General features: G+C 35.5%; 1 protein-coding gene across 2 annotated transcripts in view; it reads right to left on the bottom strand.

Moving 5' to 3' along the window:
- Positions 1-243: 243 nt before the first annotated feature.
- COL21A1 (collagen type XXI alpha 1 chain) overlaps positions 244-25,474 on the bottom strand; it is a gene marked incomplete at both ends in the record, with an annotated part of 73,271 nt that continues 48,040 nt past the window's right edge. For both annotated transcript variants that reach the window (XM_080616285.1, XM_080616286.1), the window contains 13 exons: positions 244-431; positions 1,178-1,255; positions 2,709-2,909; positions 3,672-3,726; positions 3,819-3,965; positions 6,285-6,317; positions 8,352-8,396; positions 8,826-8,861; positions 9,730-9,801; positions 10,316-10,369; positions 11,682-11,735; positions 16,249-16,302; positions 16,678-16,722. In XM_080616285.1, coding sequence (XP_080472411.1) covers positions 244-431; positions 1,178-1,255; positions 2,709-2,909; positions 3,672-3,726; positions 3,819-3,965; positions 6,285-6,317; positions 8,352-8,396; positions 8,826-8,861; positions 9,730-9,801; positions 10,316-10,369; positions 11,682-11,735; positions 16,249-16,302; positions 16,678-16,722 — 1,062 coding nt within the window. The remainder of the gene's footprint in view (positions 432-1,177; positions 1,256-2,708; positions 2,910-3,671; positions 3,727-3,818; positions 3,966-6,284; positions 6,318-8,351; positions 8,397-8,825; positions 8,862-9,729; positions 9,802-10,315; positions 10,370-11,681; positions 11,736-16,248; positions 16,303-16,677; positions 16,723-25,474) is intronic.

Raw genomic sequence — 25,474 nt, 5'->3', positions numbered from 1 at the left:
CCTATTAAAACTGGTGATCTCTTTAAAACCAATAGAGATACAGTTGATGCAAGTTGTAAAAAAATTCTTGGAGTTCCTTTTCTAAAGGAATGTATAACCTTTGGGATCCTTATTTTTAATGTTTATAATGTCAGAGGTACTTTTGTTCTGGCTTATGGGATTATTGCTGGTCACATTCCTGAGACTTGAAAGACCATAAAAGACAAGCACCATACCTATTCCTCTAAATTATTGTATCACAAATTAATAATTTGGTCCCTTTCTGAATGGATCTCTCCCCACAATTACACTAAAACACAGTGATGGGTCACACATTCCAGGGGGTCCAACTGGTCCTGGAATTCCCGGACTGCCACGATCTCCATCTTTACCGGGCTGCCCACGCTCTCCAGGACGTCCTTCCATACTCATACCTGGTGGACCTTCAGGACCTTAATGACACACATGCAATAAACAAATACATTATACAGCATTTATATTAAAATGAAAACAAGAGCAACCATAGACCCAAAACCCCCCAGCACTAGATAAAGAAAACTTCATTTTCTAAAAAAGACACTTCTTGTCACAAATTGCTTATATATTTACATAAACAACATGATACCTTATTAAGACTTTTTTTCTTAAAGCACATGGAAAACACTTTAAATAAAAATAGCTTTTGAAAGGAAATATAAACATCTACTTTAGCACACTGTTATACTTTATCATATAATTGGGAACCACCATGGCATTAAGCAGAGTCCTCCTATTTCTATTAATTTCTCTGGCTTTGGATCAGGCTCTAATATCTCTTCCAAAAGCTCAACTTTGCATTTTGCATGAATACGCTGTTGTTAGAAAGAACATTTTCCTTCACTAAGCAATGTTTACAAGTCACATATCAGGGCTCAGTTTTCAGATAATAGCTGGCTTCAAGATCCATCTATGAAGAAACAGCAGTCTTGGATACCAATCTCTATTAGACTTATATTAAATAATGTGTTTTATGACAATTTAAAGCGCATGTAAGAGACAGAAATTAGCCATAAAACATATATGGTAATTAAGATGTGTAATAACTAAATTTTTTTTTTAAATTATATCAACACTTTTTCTAAACCACTTTTTTTTTTTTTTTTTTTTTTTTTTTAATTATTAACATGCACTGAATCTGCACATCTGAACCATCCCTTACCTGGAGGTCCTGGGGGGCCTTGGATCCCAGGAGCCCCAATTCCTTGATTGCCTTTTGCACCATTTTTCCCCGGCAGTCCTGTGAATTAGCAAACATATGTATACCTTTGCACACTAAGAATATTTTCACCCAGTGAATTAGGAAGTCAGAATTTGATAATACTTCTTAAAAAAAAGAGGTAATAATTCAAAAGCAAAAAGTGGGATGTAAAATAAGCATTTCTTTGTAACCTGCACAGCGTAACTGGGTTCTAAATTATCCTCATTTCTACTGAATTAAGAGGTGATGTAGCACAAAGCCGCTATGAGTTGAGGGAACAGATGAAGGGCAATTAAGAAATTTGCTGTCATTGTCTTTCCATTGGCAAAGTTTTTAAGAAGTTCTATGAAGGAAGTTTAAGGTATCCACCACAGTTCCTGTAGAATGCAGAATATATAGACAATCATCATCTACAACATATGGCAGAATTAAATCTCCACCAAAGAAACACTGAGAGGGGCAAATTATGTACTCTCTTACAACAGCAAAAAAATCAGCTTCTTCATAGAAACAGATATCTCTTTTCCCAACTCTAACAGAATAGACAGAACTGTAAGTGCCGGCTCTGGAGGAAATCTGCACATTCTCCTATTGCAGATGAAATTGTAAAAGCACTGCAGAAAAATCATCATTACATCCAAAATTAATTTGATGTGCTAGGTCATAGCTAATAAGTCACAAAGAAAGTAAAAATTCACCAACCATTTACCTGCCTACCCTTGGCACATTACTAGTTAGCTGTATTTCATACAGTTTTCCTGATTATTTTGATACCATAGGAAACAGAGGTGATGCTGTGACCAGTTACCAAGTTATGGACATGACGAAATCTCTTGGTCTAGTTGCAGACTATATACGCATGCTTAAAGTCTGTGAATACATTACAGAATTCAGCTGGAATGCTCAGGTGGATGATTTACCTGAAAGTGTAAATGTTAGCTTTCCTAAAAAGAAATCAGAATATTTAAGCAGAGCATGAAGGAAGAAGTAAAAATCTTTGTCAAATAAAAAGAACAAAAAGAGAAAACCCAGGAAACCAGAGTGAGCATAAAGTTTGTTGCATGCCAAAAATGAGCCTATAGGGTAGCAGACAGTGAATAGCCAGTGAATAAATACTGGTTTTTAAAATAGCAGAAACAGACATTTGGAAGAAACCAGAAAACGTTGAAATCCATTTGATCTATACAAAATAATGTAAATGCAGTTAAAAAATATTTATGTGAGATTAAGAACTCTCTAAAATGACCAAAACAAAGTTTGACTATAGCAGAACTGAACACTAGCTATCTCATTGCATTCTTGTATTTTATCTTCTTCTGACATGCATTCTTTGTAAGGGGTGAAACATTCACACTGCACCATGTCCTCAGTTACACTTCATGATACCAACCCACCTCTTCCCTTAGTTCACCCTGCACTAATCCCATGCAAAACTCAAAGCAGAAAACGAAGTCATAAAGGCCATTAGCACCATGACACATGCACACAGTACCTCTTGTCCCACGAGCCCCAGGACGACCCGGGATGCCCATCAGCCCTGGAATGCCATCATTTCCTGGTAAACCAGGAAACCCTCTTGGACCTTCAGGGCCTCTTGGACCTGGTGGTCCTGGAAGTCCTTGGGAAGTGCTTTGGGATTGACAGTGGTTACAGTTTTGCAGCCTTCCACTCTGGAGGATGGCAGGCAACTGGGCTGGAAGAATTCAAACAAAAAATTGCTAAGAGTATTGGAACAATAAGATATAAAAATATTTCCCCCTAGCCACTCATACAAGACCAGCTTCTTCTCTTTAGAGAATATGATACCTTAAGGCAACAATATGGTAAAGTATGGAACCTGTGAAATACACACCTGTAGGAAAACTGTAAATCAACAATGTCAATTTTGCTTTCAAGAAAGTATCTTTATAGAATCATAGAATAGTTAGGGTTGGAAAGGATCTTAAGATCATCTAGTTCCAACACACATGCCATGGGCAGGAACACTTCACACTAGACCATGTTGCCTGAGGCTCTGTCCAACCTGGCCTTGAACATTGCCAGGGATTGAGCATTCACAGCTTCCTTGAGCAACCCATTCCAGTGCCTCACCATCCTCACAGTAAAGAATATCTTCCTTATATCTAATCTAAACTTCTCCTGTTTAAGTTTGAACCCATTGCCCCTTGTCCTATCGCAACAGCCCCTAATGAAGAGTCCCTCTCCAGCATCCTTACAGGCCCCTTCAGATACTGGAAGGCTGTTATGAGGTCTCCACGCAGCCTTCTCTTCTCCAGGCTGAAGAGCCCCAAATTTCTCAGCCTATCTTTATACGGGAGGTGCTCCAGCCCCCTGATCATCCTCATGCCCCTAAATGTATATTTATTTATTATAATTATATATGTATTATAATTATCAGAAAACTTCTTTAGCACTTTAAAAAAGGGAAGAAGAGTAAAGAGGCTTTCAGACTTACTTCTCAACACATCTGAGCACACCTGTCGAATAAATTCTTCTGAAAATTCTCGTGCCTGAATTGAACAGATAACAGTTAAAAAACAGTATGCATTCATTTGCGGGCTTTAAGGCACCTAAAATGACAAGTCTGAGGTCCTATACATACAGGTTTTCCATCTGATCCAGGTGGTCCCGGGGGTCCTCTATCTCCCGGCTGACCTCTGAGACCAGGAGGTCCAACCAAACCTGGCAGACCAGATTCTCCTTTTTGACCATTGACGCCTCGAATGCCTGGATCTCCTTTCTCACCCTTCTAGAATGGAAACCAATGAAAAGCCAATCATATTTTCACAGACCATTGGGGAGCTAGGTAGCACCAAGAACACAAATTCGGAGAAAATCTTCACTGATTATCCTCATAAAATTAATATAAGTTGTCACTGAAAAACAACTCGATACTGATGAGATTTTTTGACTTAAATTTATGGAAGTTTTCAGCTTCTTTAATAACTGTGTCTGATACAATTATTTACCAAATAGAACTAGAAATAAACTAGCTTTTGTTTGTTTGTTTTTTAATTTAAGGACCCATTTTACCTAATAATTGATGCAAACTAAAATAGTCTTCCTAATTAACATATCGAAGGAAAGGTTTTATTTGTTTTTTCATGAGAATTAGATCATTTGTTACAGTACATTAACATCATTAGAAGGTTGGAAAATTAGAATTGAAATTCTGGCATCACTGAAGTTCTTGGCAGACTTCCTGTAATAATCAAGATTTTTACCCCATGTTATTAGCATATAAGAAAAAGGAAGAAAGTAGTTTTTATTTCAGTTAGGGTACTTATATATATATGACTAATAGCAACTGTAGACCATTTGCTTCACTGGTAAAGGTTAAAATACTATTGGAAAATATTTTGATTATCTTCATCAAAGTAATGGTTCTTCTACATATGGAATTAGCTATTGCAATAGTTCAAGTGGAACTCCCTCCTGTGCTGGAGCCAACAAACCATCAGTACAATGCAATTTGGTACGGGATCAAGCCAAAAGTTAGCATACTATGTTTGCTCCTTGTTGAGTTTTTTCTTTCCATTTTTGCACAGCTTCTGCATAATGTTAACATTTGCTTCAAAATTTTCTTTCACCCTTTCCAACCATCAAAGATGGAATTATAAAAATAAGGCAGCAATACGACAAAACTTATTGGAGCAAATAATGCAAATTTAAGAAGCACTCAGGCAGTCTCCATAAACTTACACTGAATTTTAAGTTATGGTATTTATATTATTTTGTATCATTCTATACAGTACTTCTCAAAATTATTTACATCAGGAAAAATTCAAAGCTTTCTGGCTTAATCTGAATGAGTAACAATGCCCAGGGCTGTCCACATGACAGGGTTGCAAGCTTCAAATTCAGTATTCGATTACTCAGTCTTATGCAGACAGACAGCCACTAAAGTAAGGCAGGTATTTTTTCCTCTTAAAAGAGAAATTATACAAAATGTGACAGATGTCAGTCAAGTGACTAAGAATAGTGCGGGAAAGATGTTCTACCAGTAAGATGGCATGCATGAGCTGAACAACAGTCCATACCCTCTTACCAGTTCAGAAGTTCTACACTAATTCAGAACTGACTTTTTCCAAGCATGTATATGCATTTTATTTCCTGGATATAGTCCATTTGAATGTTGTAGTCATAGAATTTATACTCTTAGTTACACCACGTAGATTTGTACTTGTTCATTTCTATTACTTAATAAGAAATGATTTTTTTATTTAACAAGGTCAGCAAGGCTCAGAGATAAACATGGAGCAGATGCAGCTGCCTAGGGCTATACGAGGGACTGTATGTGCTGGGATATGAAAATCATGCTGTTCTTGTAGCTAGAAGTTGTTTTATTTTAATTACTTTTACAGCTATGGACTATGTTTACATAAGAGACATCTGACTTGCAAGTTGATTTATTTGGACTAAATGTTAAAGGGCCTAGAAAGCATTAAGAACCAGTGAAATATTGTGAAAGTGGCACCAATTGTAGAAAAACATTACAGGCAAGAAACCAGTATAGAAACAGCAGGACAAAATGCTGGAATCATCAGCACAACTGCCTGCAGAACTTGACAAAAAAGCAAATTAAACTGTTGAGGGAATGTTTTCTGCAGTATACCTTGATCTTGTAACACTCAGCCACATCCCATGTGTGGCATTGTTTTTTGACCATTGCTATTAGCAAAAAAAAATTAAAAAGAAAGAAAGGAAAAGCGCTCAGTAAGTGCTGAGAATTACAGAGCGAAGAAACTTTTTATTGAGGAGTCAGAGTCCAACAGAAGACAACATATTTTATAAAAGTATAAACTCATTATAGGTCTGATAAGTAAATACCATGGCATCATTATATCTTAGTGTAAAGTAAGAATTATTATTTATTTATTATAAGAATTAGTAGTATCAAAAGGATTTTTCAGAAGCAATTATTATTACTATGATTTCCAATACTTAAAAAGGCTAGTTCTATAGTATGGAAATAGGATTGCAAACATACATTTTACAGATTCACACATAATCGGCGAAGAAATGGAATAATGTTTTAACACTATATTTGTCATTACAAAATGCCTACCTCTCCTCGTTCTCCACTCAATCCTTTTAGTCCCTTTGGGAATTAATAGTAAAAAAAAAAAAAAAAAAAAAAAAGCAGGTTGAGCCAGATTACTTGAAATAAAAAAGATTGTATTTTTTTCCTTTGTTTTCAAGAAGTAATCACAAATGTCAATCTTTAAAGATTCTGTGATTTCTATTTATACAAAAAACCCCAAACTGTATAGAAGGATGGAAAATGTATATCATGGTGAATTAACACATTAATAATACTTTCAATATCATATACCAAAAGGATAATTTGGGAATGTATCATACATATTATAAACAAATAGACATAATATAGACATATAGACAAAATAAATAAAATTGTATTCTAGCAAAATGAAACACTTGATTTTACCTGTTTAATACCATCTCACTTGGCAGAAATCGAGTTCAGTGCGTTTGAAATGCAAACTCAGTTTGAAAGCCAGATTTTGCATGTTGGCAAATGATTTCAGTGTCATTTCTGTCACATGGTTCAACGGTGTTATTGATTAAGTTCCATGGTAAGATGGTAGCTCAGCACAGGCTTTTTCACTTTTGTGATATACTGTTATGGACAAGGGAATGCACCTTTGAGAAGTCCTGAAGGTTTGAGAAACCTTGGAAAGCCCTAGTGCTGTCTACCAGAAGTATTTGAATGACTGGTTTTTTGGTTGCCAACCAAACCAGATAAGCACAGGAAACAATTTTAGACCAAGCATGTATCACTTTTACAGCTTTCTCCAGAAAAAAAAAAAAAAAAAAAAAAAAAAGCAATTCAGTTTCATCATTCGATCTGAAAAAAATATTTAATGTTTTCTTTCACTTTGTTTTATGCTATGATTAAAAAACAAATATATGAAAAATTTCTCCATTATTTGCAAAAATGATAAAGTTTAATTTGTAAAATGTTAGGGTCAGACACTACATTTGGTTAAAATCAGTGATCAGCCTTTTAGTTTAAACTATTTCTTTAAAAAAATATCTGCTCAGCTTTACTACTGGATTCCTGTCAACTTACACCCCTGAGAGTGATAAAACTAGGCTAACATACAGTGTGGATCTCCTGCTCATGCCTCAGTGGAACCAGCTTCTTCTGGCTAGACAGGAAGCTGTATCCATGTTGTAATTCTGAAAAAAGCAACCATAACTTCCTTCCAAGTCTCATTTTAGATATGTACCTCTGACAAATACTTCTCTGTTTAGACATGACATAGATGATGGAGTTAACAAGTATTTATAAATACTAACAGTTATTTGCTGTGGTGTAACAAGATAGCCAACTATGACACAATTAGAATACATTGGCCCAGAGTTAAAGAGAAACAACTGGATCTCACTGATTTTCAGATGAAACAGGAAACATCTGCAATTTATGAGTGCAGAAGATGTCAATAATGCTCCCACTATAGTCTAGGAGGTAATCAACTACATGAAAGCGTAGCATGGTACATGCAAAATCTTAACAACTCAAACATCACTTTTATAGCCTTTACACAGAAGCCACTTTGTGCTGTTATCTGCATTTTATATTTATAGTTGTTTCATGAAAATTTTCAGTGTTTAAGGATTTCATAAAATAATCCAGAAAAATGTACTTCTGGTCTGTTTCTCAATATATATCCCAGAACCACAGAAACATGCAGGCTGGAAGGGAGACCTCCACGGGTTCAAATTCTTTTTCAGAACAGATCTAGCTACAGCAGGCAGCTCAACACCCTGTCCAGACAGGTTTTGTCACAGCAGCAGTAAGCAGCCTTCTCCAAAAGCAAAATGCTTCTCCTGTATATCAGGCTGGGATTTCCCGCTTCCAACTCGTGCCTGTTTCCTCTTGTCCTTCCACTGAGCACAAATTAAAAAAGTATGGCTCCATCTTCTCTGTGTTGTGTTTATTTTAAACATATTAAGGTTATTTAAGAGGAAATTTATATAACTATGTAATCATTTTATACATAACTACATATCACCTGATGCAAAGTTGCATCCTTGTTGATGGAAATAGCCTTAAGAAACAAATATGAATCATGGCTCTCTTGAATGAGGACTGCTATTAGAACAGTACCTGTAAGCCTGGATTTCCTTGTCTTCCCTTTTCTCCTTTCAGTCCCTTCACAAAAGAAGCACATGTTCTTAAAATACACATTTATCTGGGAGACATAATTAAACTATCAAAAATAACCTAAACAAGTAAAATCTCTAAAATCTCATCCTAAAGCAGGCCAAATCAATCTGAAAAGTTACTCTTTAAGAGTTCAGACCAGAAACTGCAGAAGGATTAAATTTCTACTCTGAACACAGAGGAGCTAAATTAGGATCTGGATTGTAACATGGTTTTTTTTTGTTTGTTTTAGGTATTTCCATGACTTTCAGATAACAAAGTAACTCGTTAGAATAGAGCAGGTAAGTAGCTGCTAGCTACTGCTCAAGCAAACCTTCTGTGGAGCTTAATCTTAAAAAAATAAAGCTCCTGAATGAACACCTCAGACTTGCAATATGAGTATTGCCAGATGGTTTCATTAGAAACAAAGTTGAGTACCTGCATACCATTTTCACCTTGGTTTCCTTTGTCCCCCTGTAAAATATTAGAAGTCTCCATTGTAACTTGATCCATCTCAGAGACATGTAGTCTGTGTTTTAACATAGTAAATACAAGGGAAGCATCTAATAGCTTTTATTTATACGCGTGAAAAAAAATCACTTTTTCCCCATGTACACAAACACTGAGAAAAGTACAGAAAGTTATACTAAGAAGGGAATCTGCCATAGAACTATCAAAAAGAGAAGTGAATACTCATATACCAAGTTCAAATTAAAAAAATACAACACAATGAGGTTGAAAATCCAGCATGATTTTATGCACTCAATGTATGGGAGTGGAAAGGATGTAGGCACGGAAGAGGAGCAGCATTGCCAATGGGTTAAATTTCATCTGAAAGATAACACTAAGTATGCTTGCCTTCACCCATAGAGAACTGAGTATAAATAATTTCTGTAACACTTATTATAAGCCCATTGAATGCAGAAGTTACACATGACATGCCAAAGAAAAAAATACCTTTTTAATCAGAAAAAAAAATTATTATATTTTGCTCCAGTTCTTATGGAAGCCTCCACAAAAGATGGTACAATACACTTTAGAGATGTGGCACTTGCTAGAAGAGATAAAAGTAAATATAGAACCATGGATCATACTATTATGTACCATAATTCATAATGGAAATTTCATTAATACCCATGTCATGGTATTTTATGTTAACAGATTCGCCACTCTCTATGAAAAGTAACTGTTTTCCCACAGAATGGGCCTTCCAAAATATACCAATTATTCTGTAATAATAACGGCATATTTAGGAAAAGGAGTTCCTTTAATAAGGATCACTTGTAAGAAAAGCAGTTCCAATAAAAGATGGAATTAATGTAAAACTGGAAAGAAACCTTACCTTTATACCCTGGGTACCAGGAATACCTGGGTAGCCTGGTTCACCTGGAGCCCCTGGTATTCCTAGTTCTCCCTGAATAATACAATAACTCTGTGTCAGTGATGTGCTCTGTAAAAACATGTATTGCATGTATTCTCAATACATTACATACTTTGGCTATGATATTTCGAAATTTTGTAACTGAGGCTGGTTGAAATGTCTGAAGACTTCACGAAGGGATGTTGAATACAGAGAAGCCACGAAAAGGACTCCTAACTCTTAGCTTCAGTTTTCCAGTATCTGTCTTTTTTAATTGCCTTTTAACACAGTTAATATAGATTTTTCAAAATTACACAAATAAAGCTATCTGAAGTAATGGCAATGTTTTCAGGTTTGAACTTCACAAACAGCTGACTTACACTGCCTAAAATCTAATATAAAATTAGTAAGAATCAAATGGATTCTGATGGAAGTTTATTTTAAATACTGTTTTATATAGAAATAAAATGCCTTGTAACTGATTACGGAAAATCATGGAAAATCAGTATATCATGGAGAAGTAAATTAATCCCTTCTTTAAATACAGTACTTACAGATTCATATTTACCTTGGCTCCTGGGGATCCTGGTTTCCCCTGCATTCCAGGCTCTCCTTTATCACCCTATATAACCACATAAGAGCATGGCTGACACATCCGTATGTTTTGTCACATGTGGTATGACTAGCAAACAAAAACAGACACTGATGGGAAATTTGCTCTTAAAAATAGGCACAGGTAGTGACTGAAAGGCTAAAGTTCTGCACCCTTACATTAAACCTGAAGTTTCAACTTTCTCACAGGAAAGATAAGATATGGATGACAAAAATCTGATCTGCCAGCCTCCACTCACCTGTCCCTTCTCTACTTGCCTGATTTCCCTTGCCTGGTCATACCATGTTTGTGTATTGACTTCGTATTTCCACCATCTTATTTAATAAAACTCTGAGAATCCTCAGACCTGTCTGATCCAAAATATCTATTTATGTTTTGGTTTTTATTATAGCCTATGGAATCAGGAATATACTCAGTACAAAGATTTTCATTAAAATCTAAGAATTATCGATTACTTCATAATGCTTTGCCATATGAGTGAGGTTATTAAGAATGATTCAGAGAGAATCAGCCTGTATTCTGAATGAGAGATACAAAGCAAAACCATTCTTCACAAATTAAAATAAAGCTAATTAATTTTAGTCATTTCATAGGCATTCAATCTTCTTGACCATAGCAAACATTGACCACTTTGAGAAATGTTAGCTTCAGTATACAATTTTAAATAAATATGTACTTTTGGATATAAAATTATGCATGTGTGGAAATGGAGCTAAATATAAATACATAATTCAGGAAATGGATTCTATATTCCTAAATTTTCTCTAGGACATAAAATTTTGTGCTTACTGACCAAAACTCATCTTGGAGCAAATTAAAAGGTTACACTAACAGATCTGGATTTATAGTGTCTCTTTTGGTTTCTGAGAGCCTGGGTCAAATTAATTCTTGCTGTAGCTGCAGTGCAATCAAAAAAGTTACATCTGAAATAAATTTGGCTCCTCGGGTGGAAAAAGCAGCACGTAACATTTTTTAACACAATTAAAATATAAATAAATGTAACATAGGCAGAAAGTTCTGATGTATACTGAGAATTATCTGGCTCCCAACATTGCAGAACATTTTCCAGGACTCAAAACTGAAACAATGTCTCATGACCATTTCTGCAATTGTTCCAAACCTCATGGGATGACAGGCACCATATATTGAGCTATATTAAGCTGTCTTGAGACTGAACTATCATATAAGATAATACAGAGAAAATCATACAGCAAGTCACCAATATTTAATATGCAAAAAAATGAGCTGCAAAATCCTGGTGTTTTGTAATCTCTAAAGCAGTCATTCATCAAATCACAAGCAAATTAATACAAACATTTACCTTAGGCCCAGGAGCTCCAGGTAGACCAAATGAGCCTTCTGGTCCCATCAAACCCTATTTATTTGTGAAAAAGACAATGACATTTCTGTACTAATCTAGAGGAATAATGTCTTCAGCATAGTGTATTAGTATGATTAGTATTAGTATTATATTACCATAGTGAAATAAGTAGACCAGGAAACAATGTCTCGTCATATCTCAATGCAGGCTGTAGCTCTGATACAGCACAGTGGATTATTTAGACCTTCTATGGCCTAAGGAAGGGCTACTGTGCAATGGAAAAAAACATGCAGGAAAAAAGCACAGCGCTGCCATGAAATACTCCTGAGAGAAAGAATTCTGCAACTCAAAACCCTGTCTGTGTGATCTAATCTTTAACATATCCTTAACATGTCCTTAGGTATAATTGAAAGTGACACAAGAGTTTCTTAGTTTCCATTTAGGGTTCCCAAAACCAGCAGAAGTATATGTGGCATTTCATAATTCTCTTCCTTTTTTCCAACTGTGTGTCTCTCAAAGGCTGTCATGCTTTGACTGCTTTAGCAAACTTCATAGAGATTTATTGGAGCAGTTAACTTGGGGGTCACACCTTTGCAACTTCTGCAGAATCTTCAGGATTGAATTGTTCATTCAAGAACCCAATAGCTTGACACTTCGACACACGCAAAAAGCTAGAGCATTGCCAAAACAGTCCCTTGGACTTTTCTCATGGAAACATGGTGATAAAGGCATATTTAGTTGTCTTTGTTCCACACATAAAATAAGAGGTACACTCCAAAAAATAATCAGCTATAAGAATGTACTTAAGACACAGCATAAAAGAAAAGCATAATAACACAGAAAATCAAACAATTAAATAAGCCCTGGAAATCTAACTTCTGAGAGAATTTTGGCAATGATTCTAATTGATAATATTTTCAAAAACTACTGTTCTTATTGTTACTTAATCTTTGCTTTCATACAGAGAAAACCAATCACCTTCTGTATTGTTGAATGTTAGGAACTATTCAGTTCCATGAAGTTTCTGAGGTCTGCTTCCACTCATACCCTAAGAGACAGCATATTCCCATGAATCATTTGCATGTGGCCTATATTCAGCACCAGCTTTGCTACAGCAAGCATAAGAAAATATTTATTTGGTTTGGAACCAAACTGTGACTATATTAAGACTGCCTGAATGCACTTGCACATCAGACCTGCTTCTTCACTTGTTCTCTTTTTATTTACATAACAAAATAATGTTTTATTAATTTTCATTTCTCTGTAGGGCTTAATTCAATTTGGCTGTTTTAAATCAATTCTCAAGTTATCTATTGACCTCCTCACTTCTGAAATACAGATGTCTTCATTGTGTGGTCTTTTCTGCATTCCTTGAATGCTACCTTCCTTTTGCAAAAACCATTGTGAAATTATTATTTTCTTCTCCTCAGGTCCTGTTCTGCACTCCTTACTAGTACATGAATCAATACAGAAAAACAAGCACAAGTTTGGGAAGGGAGAGTGGGAAGGGATGAGAAATGCAATTAGGGGATTTCTCACTCCTTTCTCATTGCCATGTCAGTGTTGCTTTGTGTTTCAAGCTATGTAATGCACTGAGAGCCCACACTCTAACAACTCCACACTAGATCACTTCCAGTTTATGCACACATCAGCCCTTGGATTATAAAAGTGATAAATGTTCATCACAAATGTCCCTCATTCATTTATCTTATATAAAGTAGAAATACTGTGAGGACAGAATAGCTTTTGCCTTTTTTTTTTTTTACTCAGATATGTCTATATCCACATTAACCTGCAAACACCTACTGGAGATGGCAAATCAGAAAATATATTTAGTATAATTAAGGATCAGGCATACATTTGCAGAAAAGGGAGAAATAAACACCAGTTGTCCTGGCTTCCTTTCCTGCACTTTCATTACTAGGCCATATTTAACATATTTCATTTTTAAAACTACAGGAAGACAACTACATGAAATCAATATACTGCAAGAAGAAAACTCTGAGATGCAATACAGGAAAAGCTTGAGAACTTTATCTGAACACTAAAGCATGTATAATTAAAAGAGAAGAGCATGTCCTGAATAAAAATGAATAACAATTCAAGGACATAAACTGTAGCAATACACCCCCATTTCCAGAGCTGACACTATTTATGTGGCAGATAAATTAATAAATTATCGATATTGGCAATGTAATAGGGATAGTTATTACTGAAAAAGAACTTGTTACTCAAGAATTTTCCCAAGGTATTAATAGACCATCCACAAGCTTTCCATCTGTTTTTTCTGGAACAAACATATTCAGCCTGACTAATACAAGGAAAATCCTACTATCTTTTCTGGTTGAAATTCCCTAATGTCACAAAATATGTTCAAATATTCCATACATCAATTTCCTACTTATTTTATCAGGTGACAAAAGCTACATTAAATGAGTTGACAGGAAACATGAATAAATTATTTTCAAGTGTATCAAGAACCAGATGTTATTTCTCTAAATAGAATTTGAAGAAAACATGTTAGAGGAGTTACTTGAATAAATACATCCACTTTGGAATCCCTCAAGGCTTTATTATAGCTGATGCCTCAGGCATTTTTTTTAACTTTCCTCAGAAAGAAATGGAGAAAAATTTTCCAGCAATAGGAAATAAAAATGGTTAGAGGCACAGGTGAGAGATTAAATGTGCATGTGTTACCTAGAAGCATGGAAATTCGAACTTCTAGTTCAGGGGATGTTTTGTCCAAATTTGGTTTAAACAACTGCAGTTACTGGTTGTCAAGGAAATTTGTTCTTTCCAGAGAAGATCCTTAGGTGGCTGAAAAGTCTTTTAAGTTCATGAAAGTAAAATTAACCAATGTACTCAACTTTATACAAAACGGCTTCTGACAGCCGTAAAGCAGTGGTCATGCCTGATGCGGCCAGGAAATCAACAGCTGCTGGGTAGATGCAGGGTAACCCAGAGTGAGAGTAGCCCAGAATTTGAAAATCCAAACTGGTTTCAATCTTTCTCTCCAACCAGGGCTGCACTGGTTTTAATTGATCTTATATTTTATTAAGGAACTGTGAGCATTGCAAAAGAAGAGAGCTCTTCAATACATTTACAGACATTCATATGCCTGCATATGGTCTTTGTATAACCTAGCACTATTTAGAGAGCAAGTTTAGGAGTCTTTCCTTTGTGGTTATCTTCAGAGATGGAGGAGAAAGCACAAACCACATTTTAGTTCTTCTGAATGTTTTTAAATTAAAAACAACAAAGCAAAGTGAAAAATCTATAAAATAAACAGGAAAAATTATGAGATACATGGACTGTACAACTCTGAAAAGTCTACTTACACTTTAACAACTTCCTTAGCTTCTCCAAGTGATAATCCACATACGCATTTGGATTACACATGACTAAGCAGTACTCAGTACAATCAGAGCACGCTAAAGATTTAAGAGTCCTTTGTAGAATCAATCTCAGCATCATTCTGAAAAATGCACAACTGAAACCAAAAGACCACTTTCTTACTGTGACCACTTTCTTACTGTGACTTCAACTCCAGAAGTGTAAAACTCTAATGGAAAGCAGACTGTATTTCCACTTGAAAGAAAACAAGAAAAATTTTTTGAAAACCCCATTCCTTAAAAGTACATCAAGAACAAGTTTGCCACTACTGATTCAATATTCTAAAGTGAAAGAGAATAACAGCATGTTCAGGACTCATATGTGGCTCAGGTATCTGACAAAACAATTGAAATATCTTCCCAGAAAAGAAGAAAAAAGTCATGTTAACAGTGAGGATACTTAATAATGGAACCATGTAAACATTGTTGAATTTCCATATTGAAAAAGATAATTATTTTTAAGGCAGCATATGTTCAAACAATTATGATGTTCCCACTAATTAATGCAAGATCTCTAACTAGTTTTATGCAGCTGTCCCTTTTGCCTTTAAAATTTCCATTTTGAAAGTCTATATGTACTTGCACCAACCTCCAGAATAATTATTTTACTACTGTGCTTTCTAAAGGACACAGAAATCACCCTACTCAGACAGAAACAAAGATGCAGTAAGCTGGAATGGCTAAAAAGAATGTTTATTTTCCATTTCCAACATTCTAAAATCAAAATCTCTCTTTAAGTGGTTTGAAAATTCAGTGGGCTCTGATATTCTCACAGTCTTTGTCAAAAGAGCACTGTCACTAAAGCATCCTGACATTCATCTTCAGAAATCTATTGCACACTGTGACAACATTTAAGTCAGTCTCACCTTTCAAATAAGATGACTGAGTACTTTCAAAGCTAATTCAAAGTCAGCTAATTAAGAGACTAAATTCAGACTAATGTGTTTGCTGAACAGAAAATCATCAATTTTAAAAGAAAAGTAGGTATATAACATTTGGGGGGGGAATTCAGAGATTAGATTTAGTCTGATCACATTTGGCAACCTGAAAATAGTGGGTTGCTACTGTACTTGCCATTGCTTGTTTGCATACAAAAGATAATGACAGCATCTAAATCATTTGTTCATAATGCCATTTTACGTGTCATACATACATACACGTACATACATACTTACAGTATCTCCTGGTGACCCTTTTGATCCTGGTTGACCTGGTGGTCCAATTTCACCCTAAATGTTTTCACATAAGGAGGAGAATTCTGTGATTAATGTATGTATAGTTGACAAGTTTCTTTAATACTCCTTAATTATGAAGATTTATCTACTTAGGATTATTTCTCAAAGTATTATAAACTTATTTTTTAAATTATTCGTTCCTTACTTTTGAATTATTCATTCCTTCTGCAACAGTTGAAATAAAACCTAATGAGAGATTTTCAAACATGCCACAAAGAATTTGAAGCACGTCTCCATTCATTTGCAGCTTGATTTGATGTCCTGAATCTCCACTAGGAAAACCCTCCTCTGAGCACAGATTAAACCCTTACTTTGGAAATGGTATATGTATGCACAGGTTTTAACTATGCTTTGAACTATTAATTGTACCTTTTGTCCTTTTGCTCCTTGATTTCCAGGGATTCCAGGAATTCCCTGAGGGGACAAAAGAAAATCTTTTCAATATATAGAATGGTTTATCCAGAAAATAATATTTAACACCCCTACCCCTTCCTGTCTTCATAAATGTAACACTGTTATATGACTGAGGTTCAAAATATGGGCAGGAAATAGAAAATTTAGAAACCACATAAGAGGAAAGAGCTTCAGCTAGCAACATGCGAACTATTTCATCTGGGGATACTATGAAACACTAATAGTTCAGTCACTTTCCAGTGTTGTCATGCCAGGAGTCTGTATCTGCTGCTGGGCAGGCTCACATGCTCCTGGTTGCCCACCAAAGCTGCAACGCTTTAGTGATGGGCCTGACTGGCACAGGGAAAGAAAACACTTTTTCTTATCCATGAGATTTCCCACGAGACAGCGCAAAAGTCGTGGTCAATAGAACCACAAGTAAAAGAAATCCTATTTTCCTATATAACATACATGATTTTCACAAAACAACAAGAGATGTATGCTAGCTTCCACCTCCATAAATACTTGAACATAAATATTCTGCCATTTCTTCACATCACTGCTCATTTAGCTCTACAGGGTATCTCACAGTTTTCTCACAGTGATCATTTACTTGAACATAATTCCGATTGAAAACAAAACTCCCTTTTTATTTAAGACTGTAGTATACATTCAATTCATCTATTTTTTTCTCTCAAGTAACAGTATTCAAATTTATTGGACAGACACTGTTCTTATTTGTACCACAAGAATTTGGCTTATAGACTTTATATTTTAATCTAATATTGAAATGAATACGCTGGTGGTGAAAAAGACACCATCAAAACAAATGCATTGTGTGAAGAAATAGAAAAAATAACATGATTGTAACAACCAGATATAATCTGATAGTTTCCATATGGATTACAACTGTATAGTGCTGGATTGGAAAAGACAGTTAACCGTTTTGCAGCTTACACACAGCTTCTAGTTAATAATGACCACATCAAGCAGAAACAGTTCATTGGTTAAATGGCACACGAGTTAACAAAGACATCATGAGCACTTACAGGTCATCAAAATTCCAATGTACCTACCATTGAGAGATCAAAGAATATAATAAAAAGATTTGGAAAACAATGCCTCATCCTGAGACTTCTACTCACATTGTATATCATAACTTCTTGCTAAACATTTGTCCAAAAACATCTTAGACCTTTTGCACAAATAAAGAGATGGAAAATAGGATATATTTATCACCACATTTAGAAACTTCCAGACTTGTCTTTGAGTTCTCAGTATAATTATTTAACAGTGAATTTCTGGAGCTGTAAAACATAAAACTAAATTGTAAATATCTGTACCTGTAATACAAAACACAATGTCATATATCCTGTAAAAAACTCCCACTAGGCAGCAACCTTCTCATACTGAAAGGATCTACCAAAGCTTTCCATGGTTACATTTCTGTGCTATTTGAAGGACTCAGACAAGACGGTTCCACATACTTATCCAACACAGTGAATGATTTAGCACTATATAAGCACACCTAAAAGAAGAAACACAATGTTCTGCTGAGCTGTTGAACTTCCTGGGCTATAAGAAATTGCTGAGAAAAGACATTTAACTTCACCTTTTTATCAGTAGCAAAGAAGGATAACGCTCAAAGAACAACAACTGTAAACCTACATTGTATTTCCTGTGTGTGGTTTTTTTTTTTCCCCTTTGTGCCCTTCTGACTGACTCTGCACTATTGAAGCACATGGAACTTTTGCTCTTATTTCACTGGGAGCTGGTCCAGACCCTTAAAATTCTCTTACGGCTCAGTGACATTCACTCAGCTAGGAATGAATCTATCACTTACGTTAATGTGAGTGATTCCCAGAGTACACGGGGTGGAGGTTTCCAGTTATTCTCCACGTCAATTGGCACAAAAGGAGGAGAATGAAGTGGCTAATTTGGTCATAAAGAATGACTTTTTCCCATGAGAGTTATTTTTCTGTATAGCTTCCATGGTTGAGTAATTACAAAGACTAATGTCTGTAGGATTAGCTCCAGCATACCTAAAAAATTAAATTTGGTTTCCTTCTTATTATCTATTCCCAATCTATTATTTCCTGGTTATGACAATTGGAATTATTTGTACTTTCCCAGAAGACAAGGTTAAAAAGTAGTTTAGATATCCTGAGTTTCTTTCCTAGTTTGTAGTTCAAAAGCCAAACCAAGCTTTGGAACTGTGTCTTGCTCCTAAACAGAGACTTCACGTGTAGTACAAATCCTCAGAATCTGAGTATTTTTTTCTCTATCATAAGTAATAAGGCACTTTTATTACGAAGTTATGTTTAATAGGGTGACATAACACTACCTATACTGTCAAGGAAACCTTACTCTATCAAAAAATGTATTCTTACTTTAAAGCATGAGGCAAAACAACTAGTTTTACTCCATTTTGTGAAGAGTATATTGTACCTAAAATTATCACAAACGCCTGTGTTTAATCAAAACTTAATATGAAACAGATCCTTCATGCAAGTTTTCTGCCACTAAGGGAAACACAATGTTTGGAACTACTACAGATGGGAAAACTGCCACCCACTGGGAGTAACAGAATCAATGTGAATTCATGATTCACTGGCCTATGGAAAAAAAATTGCCTATGGGGATGTCCTTTGCAAAGCTATCAAGCAACATTTTGTCCATGCGAAATAAGAAAAAGGGTTTGTAATTTGAAATCTTCTTTCCTTTGTCTTTCCAGAAAACTTATTTTAAATTGTTTGTATTTATCATATATGCATATTGGTTATAATACCAATAAAGCACAGCATTACATTTCTAGACAGAACAGCTAAAAATCAAAGCATCTGCTGCACTATAGTGATTTCTGTCCTTATATGAGTTCGGCCGTCTTATACTTCTAAATCAGTTAATTTGTTTCCCTTTGTTATTGCAAGCCTTAATACTGCCTAGGTTCTTTCAGCATCTTTCTCAATTATCTTCATTTAATTCAAATGCCTTCCTCCTTTCTCTCAATTTTTCCCTTAAATGGAAAGTCTTCCCTTACCCTGTAGAAGCATGTAACATTATTCATTATTTTAGCTTTAATCAGCAAGCACTATAACCAGATGAAATATACAGCCAGCAAGACAGCCTATTGAGCCTAATTTGTTGGTTAAAAAATGTGTTGATTCTAAAGACTCAATTGCAGTTTTATCACACACAGCTGAGTTTGTGCCTAAGAACTAATGTGATCATGTGTCAGTCTGGCAGTTAACCAAGATTTTTCATTTATTGAGACACTGCTGTCTTTACCCTTTATTCAGTCTCTTTTGCCTGTTTCATCTTCTATCTTCCAATCTTGTGTGCATCTAGAAGCCCATCAGCTTTCTAAACTCGTTACAGACCTGGGAAGGCTTTTGCAGGGGAGCTCCAGGACCTAAAAGTGACACTTGAATGCTATGTAGGTAACTGAAACCACCTCTGGTGTCACTGAAGGTGCTGTGGGATATCTGATCTAACTTACTACCCTCTGAAACAGACGCTGCAGTCTCTCTCATACGTCTCAAATGGCTCTCAGTGGCAATGCCTAGGTGACCAAATCCCACACACCTTGATAACTTAATCTCTCTTTCACCCCCACCTTTCCTTTGCTTTGCTTGTTTGTATATGCCTGCTGTGATAGGTCTCTATAGGCTCAGATAGCAAAAGCTTCTGACAGTCTTTATATTGGCAAGGAATCACAAGGCATATAAATGTAAACAAGGATATCTAAAGGTTAAAGGAGCTGTGGGTATGCTTTACTTGCAAGAAATTGCAATGCTTAGCCATGGGTCTCACAGCTTCATTGCAGAATGAAGCTCATCTGAGTAGGCGATTAAGTCCCCTGACAGAGTCTTCCTCGGTGACAGGCCCCACAGCTAGGATTTCAGAACACCCAAAAACATGAATTTGTTTCTATTGTGATGATGAGCTTCAATGACGACATTTAAACATTTATATATTTATCCAATTCTGTATAAATATTCTATTTTATCCCAGTTTTAGCAATTTAAATAAATCTTCCATTCTTTGATAACACCTGGCAGATACAATGGATTTAACTGTAAAAGGAACATGGTTTCACAATCCCTGGAAAATCTTTCTTGTAGCTTTCATTAATCATGAAATGTCTATTTTTGTTTTGGATAATATTAAACAGCTGGATTCTTTTCCATGCAGCCCCACAAAAAATCCATTAAGTAAATAGCCTGAGGTCTTATATACAGATCAACTAGGTAAAAGCATTTTTACTTAAAGCATAAACTACTTTCCTCAAAATATTTTTTCCACTTTTTCTAGTATTATGGATTATTTGTATCTCCCTTATGCTTAACTTTATGCCTGCAAACAGCAAAAGAAACCATGCATAAAAACTTTTTCCAGAAACAAAACAAAAATTATTTTACTCATAAAAAGAATATTTATTACCCTATTCTATTATTTCTGCTACTGTCTATAATTATTACCCTTCTCTGGAATGGTGCCCGGTAGGACTTCATTCTTCAGTACTGGCTGATAGCCCTATATGGAAAATAGGAGTTTCTAGACTTAAGATAACATATCCATTATCATAAAAATTCTATCTCTGGAAGATGCAAAATTATAGAGTATCTCCAAAAGCTTCTTTGCTATGAACAAACTGTTTTGCAATCAATTCCCCCAAAACATGGGGAGAACATAAGCATAATTATCTTACTAATGCTTTATTTTCTTGGAGTAGGCATACAAAACTGTACTCTTTCAACTTACTGCTTTAAACTCCTCACTGAAAACAGTACATCTGGACTTATTTTGTAACATGTCAAACATTTGATAAATACTGTCTAGGACAAATCACAATGGAACAGTTTTTTAAACTATCCATTATTTCAACAGGTTTTCTTTATTAAAAATTATCATGATTTTAAAAGTTACAATAAAACAATACTTCCTGTTGAAACAATGACACCCTCTCAACAAAAATGCAACAGCAATAAAATGCAAGGTAAGCACAGACCCTTTATTTCAGAGGTCATTATCTGCGGGGAAAAATCTACAGTCTTCTCTACTATTATTGTTGAATATTGGTAAATATTATTATTTATTTTATGCTTAAAATAGTATCTTTTTTTTTTTTTGAGCATGGTCAGTGAGCGCATTTTGAGGATTATCTCATTTAAGTTATGTTATTTTTAAAAAAGTGGATCCATTGATTAACATTTAGAAGCTTTTGTTAAAAGATGGTCACATTCTAGGCTGTTGTCCATTTACACAACAAAACTTCAAACTGTTTCCCTAATGATCATTTATATTTCAGGCAGTGACTCAGCCCTTACAAAAGACTTCTAAATAATGCACTGAGAAACTGCAATCAGAGTTTCAGTCTTAAAAAGTCCATAGGTGCTAATTTTGATCCTACTCTTTCCTTCAACAGTGCAACTGTTAACAAGGGTCAGCTGAAGGATCAGGTTTAAAACAGATAAAAGTCAGATAAAAATATGTTTTTTTTCTAGTGTATACAAGTTCTTTGAATTATGTTTCAATCAAATGGCTCCTTCCACTCTGAATAACCTGCAATTTCGATTCTTGGAAGACACTACAGGACATTACATGAATAACAGCAACAGAACAAGACTCACAGAAGATATCTAGATGTTCGCATTATCCCTTTAAATGTCTGAAAAATATGACTGTTTATGTATTACTGATCCTTACTTGAAAAAGCATACTTGATGATACATGAGAGATATACTGGAGGTATGTATGAAAGTACAAGTCAAGCCATAATTTGCGTGAAAGTACAACAGTCAGGATACTTCTTCAAATATTACAGCAAATACTTGGTAATCCTAACAGAATGAAAGAAACAACCCTGATTTTGATAATGCATGAAACATTCTACGGGAGAAAGTAGCAAAATATAGGTAAAAGAAATTCAATGAAGCTGCATCTGCTACTACTGAGTAGCTGGAACTGATGACAAAGCACAATGGGCTAAACACAAAGAAGCATTCCCACAGACATAACAAGCATCCACCAGACTAGCATAGTAGCTTTAAATTAAATGCAGAAAAGGAAAAAGCATTATGAAGATCTTTACACTTGTATGACCAGAGCTTGCAAACACGTTTTCTGGCAAATCAGTTATTAAAAATAAAACTCACACATGTTAAATGTGGAACACAGTGACCCCTGTTGCATTGCCAACAACACAGACCTTGGGAAAACTGCAATTTGAAAACTGGAAATACTAATAGAAAATTAAGACTGCATATCTTGTCACAGGCTGAAACCGGTGTCACTGTTTCTTGTAAATACCCTGCAAAATAATACGAGTATCAGACTCGTTAAATCTTTGTGGATCCAGACAAAACTGGAGACCCTAGTCCTGGAAGTGACACCACAGTGCCCTGCCTCTGCCTGCTATACCAGGCACTAGCCTTACAGGCACTGGAAACCGAGATCGAATCTGTCTAAAAAGTTTGCGCTGATTTCTAACAGCTGACAAGCTGACCCATATTTAACACTCACACATGAACACTGATATTCAAGCACTTACATGCCTTCAAAATGTTTTATAAGTTCTCTACTACTTAAATTATGAAGAAAAGCTCATGATGGGTTACACAATTCCAGCACCTTCAACACATAAGAGAGGGCAGGCTGAGGACAGCAGGGCCTTCTCGAAAGGCACTGACTGCTGCCCTGCAACTTGCACGCAACGCACAGGGCTGTCTGACACTGCAAGAGTCACAGTTCTATTCACACAGGTCACATGGATGTGGAAGAACATGGTTTTCAGCCATCCCCATTTTCTATAGTAAGAAGCCACTCAGTTATATTAGCAGTGAGCATGTTTAACAACAAATCATGCATTTTTTTCCATATGGTGCATACTCTGAAATTTGTCACAGATTGTAGCAAATGAAAATGGTAAAAATGTGTTCCAGAAAGGACTGTAAAATTGCTAGAAAATTGTTCCACTGCTGCCTATTAAGCAGGATGGGCTAGCATGCATTTTTGTCTAAAGAAATCCCAAAAGCTCTGACAGAATCTATCAGTAAATAACAGGCAAAAAAACTCCAAAACATTTTCTACATACTCCTACCCTTGTCAAAGAAGAAGTTCTGTGATCATCCCCTCAGTCCAAGTCTGCTTGGTAGTTCTCATCTATTTAAAAAGTAGGTAAGAAAAGTTGGTGCAGAGACTGGGATCAAGCCCTTCCGGAGGACAAAGAGGAAAATCACACCTGGACTCATGTAAGAATCACTAAGACTAAATTTAATTACTAAGACTAATTACTAAAGCAAAAATTAATTTGCACAATAAAAGTCAAAGGTTGTTTCTTTTGTGACATGTAAGCTTTTCAGAACAACGGCTGTACACAAATATACAATTCAGTTTTTAATTATCTACCTTAAAAAAAAACCAAAAGCTGGCCAGAACATACAGAATCATGAAGACTTCCAATACAGCAACATGTGGTACAAATGAAAAAACATGTATTTTTCTTATGGTGGGGGGAGGGGGGGGTCAGTTTGAGGAGGAGAGGTCTTACATCATCATGACATTTTAAGTTTAGCAGGAACATCAATTAAACCTTGCAAACAGATTTAAACTCACTCTGATTAAAGACTGCTTTTTGTTTCCTCCTAGATGGGAAGCCAGCCTGTATTCAGACAAGAATTTGATTCACTGTATTTTAAATATGCAAAGATTACTAAAATGAAAATATTAACTGCACCAAATTTCCCCAAATTTGCTAGCACTGTATCTACTCGAGTGCCTGAGACTTCAGTATCAACTTCTCAATTTCAAGCTTAAAGATCTTTGCGGACAGGAACTGTCTCATTGCTTCCTGAACAGAGGTGAACCAGCTGATCTCAGTTACAAAATCATCTTTATCATGTTCTTTACAGCAAGAATATTGAGCATAAGTAACGCTAACATGTTTTCTCTGATGAAAGGATTTTTAAGGCTCACAAACACTGCAGATCTCCCTTACTTATCTTCACTTTTCCCATTTTTACACTACACAGTATGTGACTGTCTACCTCAAACAATTGGCATAACCCTAACTGAGCATATTGCACAAGAATAATGCAATGCTATTGATTATGAAGGTCACATGGAAGAAGTATGACAAGAAACTAGTTATTTTGACAGCCCAGCTAGCACTTGAACACAAAAACAACAAAGAAGCTTTAAGCTGTTCACTTGTTTTCCTCATTTTCTGGAAGGGTTCAATCCAGCTGCCTTTAACGAATCTGAAAATCTAAACTGCCTAAGCCAGTTAAAAGAAACAGGCAACTTCAGAAGGAAATGACCTCTTCTGTTTGATACAAGTACTCAGTGATGGGATGAATAATCCTATCCAGGTGTTAGTTTCATATCAGAGAATAACCATATGGTTACACAGGTACAGCAAATTTTTTCCCTTCTATATGTCGAAGAAGAATCATGAAAAGCAAGAAAACTGGCCACCCTATTACTACCCTCTTGAAATTGTATCAGAAGAAGGAAAGTCAAACATCCTTTTGGCAATCCTCTTTGTACTTGTAGTTAAGTAACTCACCATAACTGTGTTGAGAAGCACAGAATAGAACAGCAATGTAAACAAAATCAACTAAACCAATAAATATTTATGGTTGCTACATTTTAACTGAGTGTCATAGCCTACTGCCTATGTTTGGTTTCTAAGTATATCAATCAGCTGAGCATTTTCTGTTTGGTCTCCATTGCCAGTGGAAACTCTAGCAGACATTTAGCTAAGCTGTAA

Source organism: Psittacula echo (genome assembly GCF_963264785.1).
Source record: "Psittacula echo genome assembly, chromosome: 4".
In the NCBI taxonomy this organism is placed as follows: domain Eukaryota; kingdom Metazoa; phylum Chordata; class Aves; order Psittaciformes; family Psittacidae; genus Psittacula; species Psittacula echo.
This window is presented reverse-complemented; position numbering and strand designations above follow the sequence as displayed.